The sequence below is a fragment of the Micropterus salmoides genome, unplaced genomic scaffold (assembly GCF_014851395.1).
Source record: "Micropterus salmoides isolate LMB-PRFRI ecotype aquatic unplaced genomic scaffold, ASM1485139v1 Ms_hic_scaffold_15, whole genome shotgun sequence".
In the NCBI taxonomy this organism is placed as follows: Eukaryota; Metazoa; Chordata; class Actinopteri; order Centrarchiformes; family Centrarchidae; genus Micropterus; species Micropterus salmoides.
The window spans coordinates 16680585-16693946 of NW_024040596.1; the positions used below are offsets into that span (position 1 = coordinate 16680585).

The window sequence follows — 13362 nt, forward strand, 5'->3', positions numbered from 1 at the left end:
GCAGCTGTGTGTGTGTGTGTGTGTGTGTGTGTGTGTGTGTGTGTGGAGTCATCGGCTACCATTTCTCTGTGTGCTCCAGCCCACGAACAGCAAGGTCAGTTAGAGAGCTTGTCCGTGGTCATTCACCAACATCTGACACGGGACGCATGTTTTCTGCGTCCAGTCAGGAAGCTGTGTGGGAAGCAACTGGCAAGCAGAGATGAGACACAGGAGAGTGAAGACAGAGAGAGTGAGGGCGGGTGGAAGAGAGGGGTAGCAAGACATCCGCGGTATGCAGAGATGGAGATGAGCGTTAATAATAGAAAATCTGAGGCCTTGTTGAGCAAATATGGGCACTCCGCGATTGAGGCAGCGCAGCCAGAGGTGAACAAGTGGGGGAGGTTGCGGGCACAGGATTACTGTGGAAGGGTGGCGGAATAGAGCGATCAGTTGAAGGTCTGCAGGGTTTGGTATGTCATTGTCAGCCTTTCTAAACAGCCCGCAGAGCGATGGGCACTTTGAAGTCTCACAGAGCTGCTTAAATCCTGCCTGAAAAGATGTAGAGAACCGCGAGGCAGAGAGAAGAGACAGGAATATACAGAGTGTGTAGGGGCAGGACGAAGGGAAGGATTGATGATGGATGAAGCATGGAGGGAAGGAGTGAGAGTAATCAGAAGTAAGGAGGCAGCTTGTTTCAGGAGGATGACAGGAGACAGGCGAGTGGAGGAAAGCTCTTAGTGCACCAACACAGTATGAGCAGTATGGGGTTTTTTTTGGGATGTATGAGTAATACATTTCCAGCAGTTCTAGATGAGTAGCTGCAACATGAGAAGCAGTGATGCAGCGGTACAGCTCTGACCTGATCTGAGCTGGATGTGGGTAGACTAGGCGCCGCCAGATTAGCACTCTGACATCACAGTGAAGAAAAACAGGGAACCAAGGCCTGACTCAGAATAGATGGCTGCTTCTGACCTAATGCACCCCATAACATGCTCAGCCAGTTTCAGTCAGCACACGTCACGACAGACTTCCTGTCAATCTCAGTTTTTAAGTCCCGAGTGCTTGGTTGTTTGCTCACTGGCGAAGGATTTCCTATGTGAACTGACTTTAAATGCCAGTGGCCAAATGTTTGGCAGGTTATGGCCTCTAGTTTTACAGCCATGTGGTACGGCAGGATATGCGGGTTGAAAGAGCTGTGCAAAGTCGGCAGAAAAAGAGAGATCTTTAAAATGTATAGATACAATCACATCATCTTTATCCACAGCTACCAACAGAAATCTGAGGGGGAATATGCAGTCTCTCATCTGTTTTTAAGGGGAAATATCTATTTTGTTTAAGTGACTCATTTATTTAGATCCATATGCAAACAAATTAAATTTTGCCTAAATGATAAGTTTGTTATTGATTATTTCTATTATGTTTGTGTAAATTAAGCATCGGGAGATGTGCTATATTATTTAGCAGGTCTGCATGAAAATTAAGCTGTATTTGTGGGAAATATTAAGTACAGAATTGTAAAAAACACATTCTGATCACTAGTTTTCTCTTAGAATTAGAATTTCTCCTCATAATCCTATATGAACATGAGCCTAACATACTTTGTATTTGTTTATCTCTACTGTAATAATAGGATTTTCCTGCAGTAACTTAGAGACAGCTGATATGCAGATAACTGTGCCACTTGGCCAAATAAACATTTGCCTTTTCTTTAAGGACAAGGTTAACATGTCTACATTTTAAAGTTGCAGCATTCATGAGTAGTGTTTCATAATTTATATCCTGATTAGTCCTGTGCCACTGGGACTGAATTCAAATCATAGATTTGTAAAGATGTTATTAGCTAATGAGTGGAATGTGTCTCTGAAAGCAAACAATAGACAAAAGACCTGAAGCTCCAAACACAGGAAGAAAATAAGACACACGCAGTCATGCATGCTTGTGCATAGACACACACATACATGGGCATGGGCATTAATAATTAACAGTGAGTGAAATATGGAGTTGTAGTGGAAATTTACTATAAGGAGAAAGAGGATGTTGAAATTAAAATTCTGTTCTGGTGAATTATTATTACCATGCATTGTGCCCACAGAAACAGCAACGTACAGACTCTTTCTCTCTCTCACGCGCACACACACACACACACACACACACACACACACACACACACACACACACACACACACACACACACACACACACACACATAAACACAGCTGCAATCCCCAGTTGCTTGTGCAGACAGGAAACAGCGTACTTGTCGCTCGGTTTGGATTTGGGGGTTATGTGTAAGTGCTCTGTTGTCTCCGGTCCCAATGAGAGGGATGTTTGTAGTTGTTCCCTGAATGGTGAATGCCATGTGTGTTTGGTGAGTGTGTGTGCGTGTGTGCATGCAAGGGGTGTAAGCAAGATTTCCATATGCTGTCTGCCTAAATATAGGCTGCAAAGCAACTTAAAGAATAGCAATAATACAACTTAGGTGCTTAACATTAAAGTGAGCTCTCAGTTTGTTACAATACATATATGTAATTAAACTGCACCTTCTGTCATTCGATGAAAGCAATTCATATCCATTAAGATCCACTAAGATTTAATTTTGTCCAGCTGATTCATCAGTCTGGCCCTAATCTGTAGTCTGTGCACATCCTTGCTCAGGAATCATGTTGAAGACTAAAGATTATGAATGCGTCAGACAAAACACTCAAACAAATCAGTATTTATTATCCATTTCAAAGAGATCTGTACCCTGTACAGGTTGACACACTTAACACGCCCTGCTGACTTGTGTTTCACCAGCTTACACTAACCTCTCTCCCAACTCCCAGATGGCTGCCTCTTACCTCATTGTAGTACAGCTGCAGTGCTGTCTGTGTGGTGAAGGGTTAACACATGATTGCGTGTGATAGCAGGGAGCACGATTGGGTATCAGCTGTTACAAAGAGTTGCTGTGAATGTTTCAAGTGGTTAATGGTGGTTAAAAACAGTGTGTTTGGGTGAGTGTGCGTATGTGCATACCTCAGCTTAGCTGCACACGTCACGCTGTTTCTGTATTTCCTGGGAGATGTGGGAGCATAAACTCTGCCAATGCTAAATATTTAAACTGCAGTTTTGTAACCATGTTCTCTCTTTCCTCTCTCCCTGCTTTCACCCCGTCCACTCTGTCTCTTTTCTCTCTCCATCTCTCTCTCACCTCACCTCCACCTGTAGCCGGTGTTGGCGTGGCTCAGAGAGTGGTAACGGTGGAAAGTGGACCGCTGATACGGACCGAGGGCTCTCATGTGACCATCTGGTGCAACGTGACGGGCTACAAAGAGGGATTGCAGCAGGACTTTGAGTGGTCCATGTACCTGCCATCAGCATCGGACAGGGAGATCCGCATCGTGAGCACGGCTCAACAAAACTATGCCTACGCCGTCTATGCCCAGAGGGTGAATAGTAAAGAGATCTACGTGGAGAGGCTGAGCCGTGACTCAGCTGTGCTTCACATCACCAAAGTGCAGGCCAAGGACCAGGGTCTGTTTGAGTGTTACACACCCAACACAGACGGGCAGTACTTGGGATCCTACAGTGCACGCACCAACCTCACTGGTGAGTCCCTAAGCGCACACACATACTGTATATGCACTGTCACTGTACAGATAAACCACATGTTGTTACCATAGATGCTCATGTGTTGGCCTTACACATATGGCTGTAGATGTACCAGTTTTATATCAAGGTGATAAAGCTTACCCTAGTCTAAAGGTGCTGTATACATTAATTTAACAGTTAGTGTTTACTGATCAACCAGCCACCAATTATCAGCTAAATCACCCGTTGAATAGGGAATCACAAGGTAACTACCTCTCCAACTGCCTTTCTTGTTTATGCTTATCTGTTATGTGATAATAACTGAATAAGGCCCTCTGACTTTACTGTTGGATAACTAAGAGAACCTGCCTGTCATTCTTGATGTATCAAGTTGTCTTTAAGTACTGATCAGGTAGATTGCACATGGTAGACTACACATGGCAGCTTCATTATAGTATGCGTAGAGCCCCCAAGAAACAACCAGCAATCCTATTCTGGATGATATCCTGCCCCAGGTTTGCTGTGTGTCAGTTAGTTTGTGGTAATCAAACATACATTTATTAAGTACATCCACCATATATGCTTAATACTACTGAAATTAGAAAGTTATCAAAACTAGTTTTTGACACAAGGCCCCTAGTAGGACCTGCCTTGAGTCATTTCAGTACTACATACTGTGTCTTAGTGTTGCATATTCCAAACAAATTTCTAATAACATTTTCAACATGGTGTCTTTGGGGCCCATGAGGGTCTTGGGCCTCTGGCAGCTGGCCTGCCTATGTGTACTATGACCTTGAATATGATGTCTTGTTGTTAGAGATTTGTAAGTCCAAACCAGATCTGTGGCAGCCAGGTCTCATCACGAATTAAAAAATCAAAAACCTTAACCCATCCAAAAACTAGCTGTGATCCGCACCCTTTGGAAGGAGTGTGAAAGGAAGCGTTGCACTCCAGTGTCACACAATGTCCCACTTGCTGTGAGTGGGGGAAAACAAGCTCTCCCCAATCTCTCTCAATCTCACTCAAACACCCACACGCACACTCATACAAAGACATGTACATCCTTCTGACATCTACTGTATTCTTTCCTTGCCCTGAGCTGTTTCAATAATGTACCTGGTGTGTAGGAGTGATATTTTACTGTTTCAAACAGTAGCACGAGTTTCCATCTTCTACTCCCTTCCGATGCCTCTCTCGCTCTCTCCCGGAAAAATATCCAGATTTACCCAACAGTCCCGCAGTACTGAAGGACACAGCTGTCATAGCTGGGGATTCCATTCCCTCCATAACTTCGTGCCTTTATCCCTGACCTTGGGAGACCTTCCTCAGGAAAATTTGAGTTGCACTTTATTTGTGTCCCAGTGTATCCAAGTCACTCGGTGTGTGGCACTGTGAACTGAGAGAGACCAATATTAGTGTGCTTATAACAAAAGTTATTATGCGCGTAACAGATCAATGGGCTTTGTTTTTCATTGAATAAATGTTTTTATGAGGACCTCAGCAGTTGTATGAGCAGTACGATCAGAATGTGGGGCAGGGCTCAGGCACTGGGCACTGTAAAAAGCACTGCTGATAGCACACAGTATTTATAGAAACGCATGTGAAAGAGCTAGACAGAGTGTGTGAGCGGACGTGTTGAGGGACTTTGTTATCTGAGCCTTTCTGTGTCTTTAACCTCTTAACCTAGTTTCGGAGGTCAGGGTACGCAGTAGGGTCTGTCCTGTCTTTTCTCCCTAGGATTTGCCCAAGCAGCTGTACAGCTCCTTAAACCGTTTTGGGCAAACAATTCCTTGTCCTTCTTCCGCTCCCTCTCATATGCCTCATCTTTTCCTCATCCTCCTGTCTTTCATTCTGTCATCTGTCTGTCTCCATTCATCAGTCCTGGCCTCTTTCTCTAATGTGCTCCGGCTCTGTTATATTAAAAAAGCCTTCACTGATGGTGCCTTTGAGAATATGTTTCAAGGGTGATGCCAAAGGACAACCACAACCTAGGGAGTGTTATGGAGGATATATGGGAAGGAAGGATGAGATAGACAGGCAGACAGAAGGGATGTGTCTGTGTGGGTGTGTCTGGTAGTGGGGTGTTTGGGTTAATTGTAGGGGGTAGAAGGCCATTCAGTAATCTCCGCCCTGAGTGCTGTATTAAGGCTTACTCACATAGATGTGTTTCATCCACTGTCACCTCTCTGTATAAAGAGCAGGGGAGAGTTTTAATGTGGAACCTAACACCTGCTGCCTGAGGAGAAGAACACCTGGACACCGTTCTGTCTGATACCATGACGCTGTGTTTTCATGTGTTGCATTGTCTGTCATGTAGCATCAGTCACCTCGTCTGCATGTGGTTGACTGGCTAGAAAGATGATCTCTTTGTATGTCCAAGAGACTTTTCATTTCAGGAAATGAGCGGACAGAAAGTTTGTTTGTCTTTTTAACCCTCTGTGGTACTAAACTTAGATTAATCAAAGAGAAATGTAGTGCTGCTCAGCCTCTAAGTGCCAATACTGCCTTAGGCAGTGCAGTAATATTACACATGTGAAAGGAATAATTGGCCATCATGGCACAAAAAAACTAAATCATGGAGTGACATTCATAAATACAATATAACCATATCCATTCTCTACTACAAAGATTAAATTTTATATTCCCATTGTTTTTTTTAAGGCTTACTCACAGGGATGTGTTTCATCCACTGTTACCTTTCTGTATAAAGAGCAGGGGAGGTTTAAATGTGGAACTTAATACCTGCTGCCTGAGGGAAAGAACCACCTGGACAACATTCTCCCTGATACTGTGGGACTTTTTGGACATTTGTCAAGTGGCCAGAAACAAGACTTCATATAAATGCTAATGTTTGTTTGGTGGATATACAAATAGGAAACTGTTTGCTATCACATTCACCATATCAACTTTATAAGGTGATATTATGTTTGTTAACAGCTTTTTTTCTGGTTCCCCCAAGGGGCCAAAAATAAATTAATTCAGGTTTAAATTATTATTATTTGTTTGCTTTTAGCACAAACTGCCCCTAAAAACACAAAACACAACAGTAAATCAATACTAACAACTATTGTCCATGAAGCCACTTTGCCGTTGCATTTTGCTTTCTCGAGAGCAGCTTCAGGTCAGGCAAACGTATACATGCTCAAAGGTTTTCCATGTTTACACTGCTTTGCTAGATAGACCAGCTGAGAGGACTAAACCAAACTTAACATGTTCATAATAATGCCGCAAAATGCATCAGTGTGGCACTTATTCTGGATTTCATTTGTTTCTGAATGTCAGTGGAGTTCTAAAGCATCAAGCATGAGCTATTCTGTGGCAACAGGATGTATTTGGATAAATTCTGTTTTGTTTTTGTCTATTCATAATAGTTGATAGATAATAGTTAACCTTTACCTGCTGACTGTGGGACTCACACAAAGAGAAGAGTGTCCTTCTTAGTAAATGGATATGGTTAAATTCCAACAGCTTTTTGTTTTTGTTTAAAGTAATAATTATTTCTCATACTCTCAGATTGTGTCTTTTTACAGGAGTAGTTGTTTGTGCTCCAACGTCGGTGGTTAAGTGTTACACAAGGCATACATTGAACCTGGGTGTTGTGAATGTCTTTGAGATCAGAGGTCACTCTTTGCACTCTTCTGTGCTCTAATCTTGGAGATTGACAAGGCTGAGTCTGTTGAATTTGAGTGTGTGGTTCTGTGTGCTTCTTTGCACATGTATACATGTGTGTGTTTGTGTGTTGGTGTTTGACTTCCTCCCACACATCAGATTGCAGAAGAAAAGGACAACAGCCTGACATGGCCATCATGGTTGTACTTATCCTACGCACCAGCCTGCATGTGAGCGAGTCCAACAGCTAGCAGAAAAACAAGCCCTCTCTGAGACAAGTATCACACTGCTCTTACTTATGAAGCTCCCGTATACCCTCACTGTCCTAGAAAGCACCATAGGAGTCACCATTCTGGCAGATATACAGATTCTAGCCTCCACATTTGGCAGTAGACATCCATTCCCAGTCCTGTAGTAATATAGTAATAGAGCTGGAGAACCAAAGCCTTGTTTAATGTGAACAGAAGCATTCTTGCTTCTTTCTGTTATTCACAGCCACCACACAAGAGAATGGAAGAAAACGTTCATCTTCAGATGTGTGACACTAGAAAAAATTAAGTTTGGCAGTGAGTGGATTTGAAGAAAAGAAAGTGAGATGGATGTTGCAAAAAGGCAGAGATGAGGAAATTGGAAAAGAGAGGAATGGGGACAGAAGAGGCACTATTGGAAATGGGTAGTGGGGCGATGCTGAATAGTGTGTGACCAATAAATGATGAGCTCTTCCTCGCAACTCCAATGTGATTGGTTACACCTCCCCAAGGCATTACCCACAGTACAACTGATGCTATAGGGGAGCGTTTTAAATAGTCTCTGCCTGATGCGACTCCTAAGGTTAATGCAGTTACTAACCGCCATACACGTTCTAAATGCAATTAGCCAGCACAAATCAAGCAGAATGAGAAAGAAGGGAAAGACTAGAGATGAGACCTAGGAATTTCAATTAAGCAAAAAGAAAACTATTGGGCGAATCATTTTCTGAACAAGCCGCGGCAAAATACCACATCTCTCCAGTCACACTTTTCATTTTAATTATATTTATGGCCTACATTCATTTTAAAAGGAGAAAAGGAATCCTGATGAAACAGTGGCCCTACAGTAAGCCAGAAATCTGAGAAGCAATGCCTACACAAGGTCAAAATTTTTTTTGTGTGTTTCTTGTACTTGAGTGTTTGAGAAGAGGGCAAAGAACAGGAGTGTTGATTTTTCCTAGCATAGCTGAGCCTGTGCACTGCTAAACATACATACAGAGTAAGAGTGGCTGAATCATGCTTCTGCTGAGCTCAGTGTTGTGAGAGTGTGTGTGTGTGTGTGTGTGTGTGTGTGTGTGTGTGTGATTTGTGTCTCTCCTCTGCTTTTGTTTTCACGAGGGATCTGGCGCTGCCAAGTTGCACTCCTCTACTTCACTTAATGAGATCGACCGAATGTGGAGATGTCATCTCACATTCTGTCTTTTGCACCGGGTGACATGGAGACCCCCCCCCCCATGTCCCTGTTCTCCACCCCTGCTCCCTATCTCTCTCTCATCATCTGAATCCTGCTTGCTCCATCAATCCAAGGCTCCAGAGTCGATTCAGTCTGGTCCTCGTCTCTGCCCCGTGTTGGTGTTGGTCATGCAGGTATACGGTTTTGTCAGTACAGCTGGTAGTTGAGTTTAATCACAAGAGAAAGGCTAGGGTGATTGAAGCACATGGCATAAGATTGTGGAGGGAACCAGTGATTGAATAAAGATAGAAGATGGAGGTCAGGAAGGAAAAAGATGAACATAGGCATCTTTTTTTTTAGAGAAAGCAAAAATATGGGTGAAGTCTTGTGTTGACAAAGAAAGATTTAGTAAGATGTACCAGAGGTGAAGGTGAATAGAGGATGGAAAGTGCAAATGAATAGACAGGGGAAGTTGTATCTCTGTCTGTTGGTATTGATTGGGAGCAGAGGGCCTGTTTGTGACTGGACCATTTTATCTCCCTCATCTCTCCTTGCTGTGACACTTCACAAGCTTTCTCTGTCCCCTCCCCTCTCTGGCCTTACCATCACCTCTCTGTTTCATTTACAATTACATTCCCCACTCTGTCGTTTGTATGTGTGTATGTGAGCACGTACTGGCTCTAAGCTGCGGACCAGGCAGGACTCCAATTGGAAAGAGATTTTATCACTATGTCTGGCTTGCCATTTCCTTGCACATCTCATCTACTTTAGCAGACAGTGCTTCCTGCTCAATAACATTACTGCCACTCGGACCCACCATACAAAGACAACCGCATATACACCCACAGAAACACAGTCACAATCACACGCTGTAGCGAGCTGTCAGTCAGGACAGATGTCGCAGCCATAATTGAGTCTGAGAGAGACGGAGCTGTAGTGCTCCCATCGGACAACATCCTTTCTACTGAACATCACTGAAGAGGGCTTTAACAACAGATCACTGTGGTAGACAATACAACTGCTGAATAGAACATGTACTGTGAGAATGTAACAGCGCTGTTGAACAGGGCAAACCAGACACCTTGTTACTTAGTAGTGCAAGCTGTGATATAGATAGATAGATAGATAGATAGATAGATAGATAGATATACAGGTTTAACATTTTTACACAAATCCTCAAAAGTTCTCATATGTTTTGGAAGAAGAACTACATTTTAGACATGTAATCTCATTACAAAATGGTCAGAATCACATCTGGCCCCTGACACTCCATACTGTGAGGTGGCTCTTAGGTCTTGCCAACTGCCTGTCACTTGCAGTGACCTCATTCTGGTTGAAGGCCATTTTTGACATTGGGGAAATGAGCTGTGTACTTTGTCACGTCAAAGAGGGCCACAGTGATAAAGCTACAGTTCTTCATAGGTCCAAAGTTTTAGACCTGATCCCAAATACACATGTAGAAAACCTACCCGAACCTGACATCCATATATGCATTAACCTGTGAACAGTCAAGACACCAGAAAAAGCACCAGACAACTAAAACAAACAAATTGAATAAGAACACAAATGCTGGCAGTGGCATGATGCACCACCAATTAACAAGCAGATGTCATTTTTTCTACACTCCACAGTTCAAACTAAAAAAAACCCTCCTGCAATGATTATGGTAGAATCAAGGTCCTACATCAGGTCTTGAATACTAGGAACCCAGTGGACCTGTGAAGACCTCTGGATGAGGCCGCATAGCATTTTAGCCCTGCCTCTTGCTCCTAATATTGCTGCTGAGGAGTATGGCAGGCCATTTAAGAAGCTGTTGCCATTAAACATAGATCTAAATGCTCTCGTAGCCTATAGACTCATGTTCAAGCATACGCTGCCTTGCAAATTTTGGTTGTTACCCTTATGAAAATATAAATGATGTCAGAGACGCTCTGTATTTAGATCATCGCCCACGCTAGTGAGCTAGGCTAATGAGAAAGGATTTAATATATTACCAAATACACGTGCATGTTTGTGTTGGTGTGTGTTGAGTGTATATATTTATTAATGTTTATGTAATGGGCTAAAGCTGCACCACTGTTCCTCTAGTTGATTTGATTAGCTTAGCTAAGTGCCAACCCTCAGGGTCCTGTTGCCTCTTCTCTGTGAGATTAACAAAACACAGCCACAGTTTGAATATGAATTCAACATGAATATGGATGTGAATGGATGTGCTAACGAGTGTTTGTGTTCAGCTCTTTTAAAATGTGTGTTAGTAAAGAGTGGAACTTGCAGTTTAATAGCCTCCAGGACTCCGGGATGTGTTGTAAGTGTGGTCCACGACAGTCAGGCTACTGCTGCATTGTTTGATGTTGGCGGCTGCTTTGAAGCCTTATCTGAGCATGAGGGGGAAGGAGGTATTTCCTGGTTCATACTATACTGTTTATCTGATAACCCCTTTTTACACTGCCATAAATACACACAGGCATCACAATCCATTTACACCCATTCATATGCACAAGAACATGCACAGACATTGGCACCCATGCCCTCACTCGATGCAGGACATTCAAGCTCTTAGACACATTAGAGATGCTGAGACTATTTTCAGTGATGTGTCATGTGCATGGAGAGGTAGAGAACTGGCATTGTTAAAGAGTAGCTGCATCCAGGCAAATTTCTTTTTTTGCAATGCCAAACGTGGTTGGCAGTGTTGTCGCTGTTTTGTGCAACGCAGCTGGCTATGGTCACAAGCATATAAGCTGCACTATTTGGCAGTGCTGATTGTTCTGTAGTGACAGCGGTGGGGAAAACTTATTAATTAATTAAAGAGCAGGCGACATATGAAACAGCAGATATGATTTTAAATGTCTTATCAGCTGATAATAAAACAGTAGCATGTCATGAAAATGCAAACCGAATATTATCTCTTCACAGCTTCTCTGAGTTGGCAGGGACATAGTATGAGCTTTTTCATTTGGATTTAGCCACAACAAGGCATGGTGAAGCATGTGTCTAATAGTATGTATTGTTTTCGATGCTGTTGGTACACTCTGTTAGTGTATTTTGTTTATCTGCTGCACAGGTTTTTTTGTGCCAAATTGAAATGGAGTTGAAGCCTCGCCCATCTGTCTCAAACCTCAACACTGTGCACATCCAGTTTTGTAGCACACCCATGGACCACAACCATCTTTGATGACGAGTGTGTGGTCAAAGGTTCAATAGATATACCTTTTATCCCACACAGGTCAGTTGTTAAGTGCAGCAATGTTGCAGATCCAGTTGGAGTTACTCTTCAGAGAAGTCACCTCCTCCTCTGATGATACCAGTTTACACGATTAGTATCACACCCACCCCTCATGACCATGCTAATCACAGCCTTATTATTTGCAATGGGAAAAAGAGGTTTAGTTAAAATGTATTGGATTTTTGGTGTGGGCTGTGCAGCTGCAGGCAGGTTTTGAGTGCTTGTGTAGAAGTGAAAAGTAAAAGTGAAGAAATCTGGGAGGCTAAACTCATTCTGGTGAAGCAACGCCAAAATGAGCAAGCTGATGACCCTCATGCTCTGTCCCAGGGACACTCCACTATCTAAGTTCTCTACTACAGAATCTATTAATGTGCACACACAGGCTCACAAATATCTAAAATCTTTAGCAAGACATACTGCACACACACATGTGCACACACAAACAGGCAGAGACATGACCGGTCCCTCCCTCTCAGTTAACTGAGAGATAGACTGCAGACATATGTTGCCACCTGTGCCCCCGTGCCAGGGCAGCCACCATGGGATGTGGGTAGAGAGGTGTGTGTGTGTGTGTGTGTGTGTGTGTGTGTGTGTGTGTTTGTGTGTGAGAGAGAGAGGGGTGGGGTGGGGTTGGCATATGCCAAATTCCCCTCAGTGCTGGCAGCTCAGACAGACAGTTGCTCCCTCATCTGCTGCCCTGTTGGATGGGTGCCTGGTGATAGAGTTCTGCCCACCTCCCTTAGCTACACTACATGCCCCCCCCCCCCCCCCCCCCATGACACTGTTTCTCATACACCAATGCAACACATACACGCCTTATAACACTCTGCACCTCAGGCCAGCTTCCACACTCTGCTCCACTTGACCCCTGCCTTGCACTGTACTCTAATGAAGTGATACTCAGGATCTTGTCATTGTGTGTTTATGCACAATACAAAAGGCTTTAGATATGACTGTGTTCCTGGACTCAAAAGCCAATGTACATTTTCAGAGGAGAAGGCGTGTGGAGCTGGCCCAAAGACTTTGCTTTGTACACTGATTAAAACACAGTGATATGTTTGTACGGTTTACGTGCATACATGCGCGCGCGCGCGCGCGCGCACACACTCACACACAGAAATGGTCAGATGGCTGGGGCTATAACTGGTTCTATCCTCAGGGAAGTCTTTAATTGGTCACAATGCTTTACCATCTGGGGCTGGAGCGACTGATGGAGGGAGGGATGAAGGGAGACAGTGGGAGCTCCTGTAAGGGGTACGGAGAGCAAAAAAAAAGAGAGAGAGGGAGAGACATTAAGTGCAGCACAGGGATGGAGCTTATTAGTTTTAATACTTTTGCACCTACAGTAATATTAGAATCATAATATACTTGAGAAATGCTGTTTGTAGTATGCAAGTGGGAAGGTGCATTTGAGTGCGAATGATTGCAAATGGATTGTTCGTGTGACCACGTGCATTCATGTGTGCTTTTAGGTAGACGGGTTATTGCATGGCGGCATCTATGTGTTGGTGCATGTCTGTAGAAGTGGTAATGACTCTGGGGTGTGTGTTTGTGCT

General features: G+C 43.5%; 1 protein-coding gene across 1 annotated transcript in view; it reads left to right on the forward strand.

Annotated features, from left to right (window-relative positions):
- Positions 1-13362, forward strand: part of igsf3 (immunoglobulin superfamily, member 3) — a 67480-nt gene that overhangs the window by 14065 nt on the left and 40053 nt on the right. Inside the window, exon 2 of the mRNA XM_038720647.1 lies at positions 3187-3567. Within this exon, the coding sequence (XP_038576575.1) occupies positions 3187-3567 (381 nt within the window). The remainder of the gene's footprint in view (positions 1-3186; positions 3568-13362) is intronic.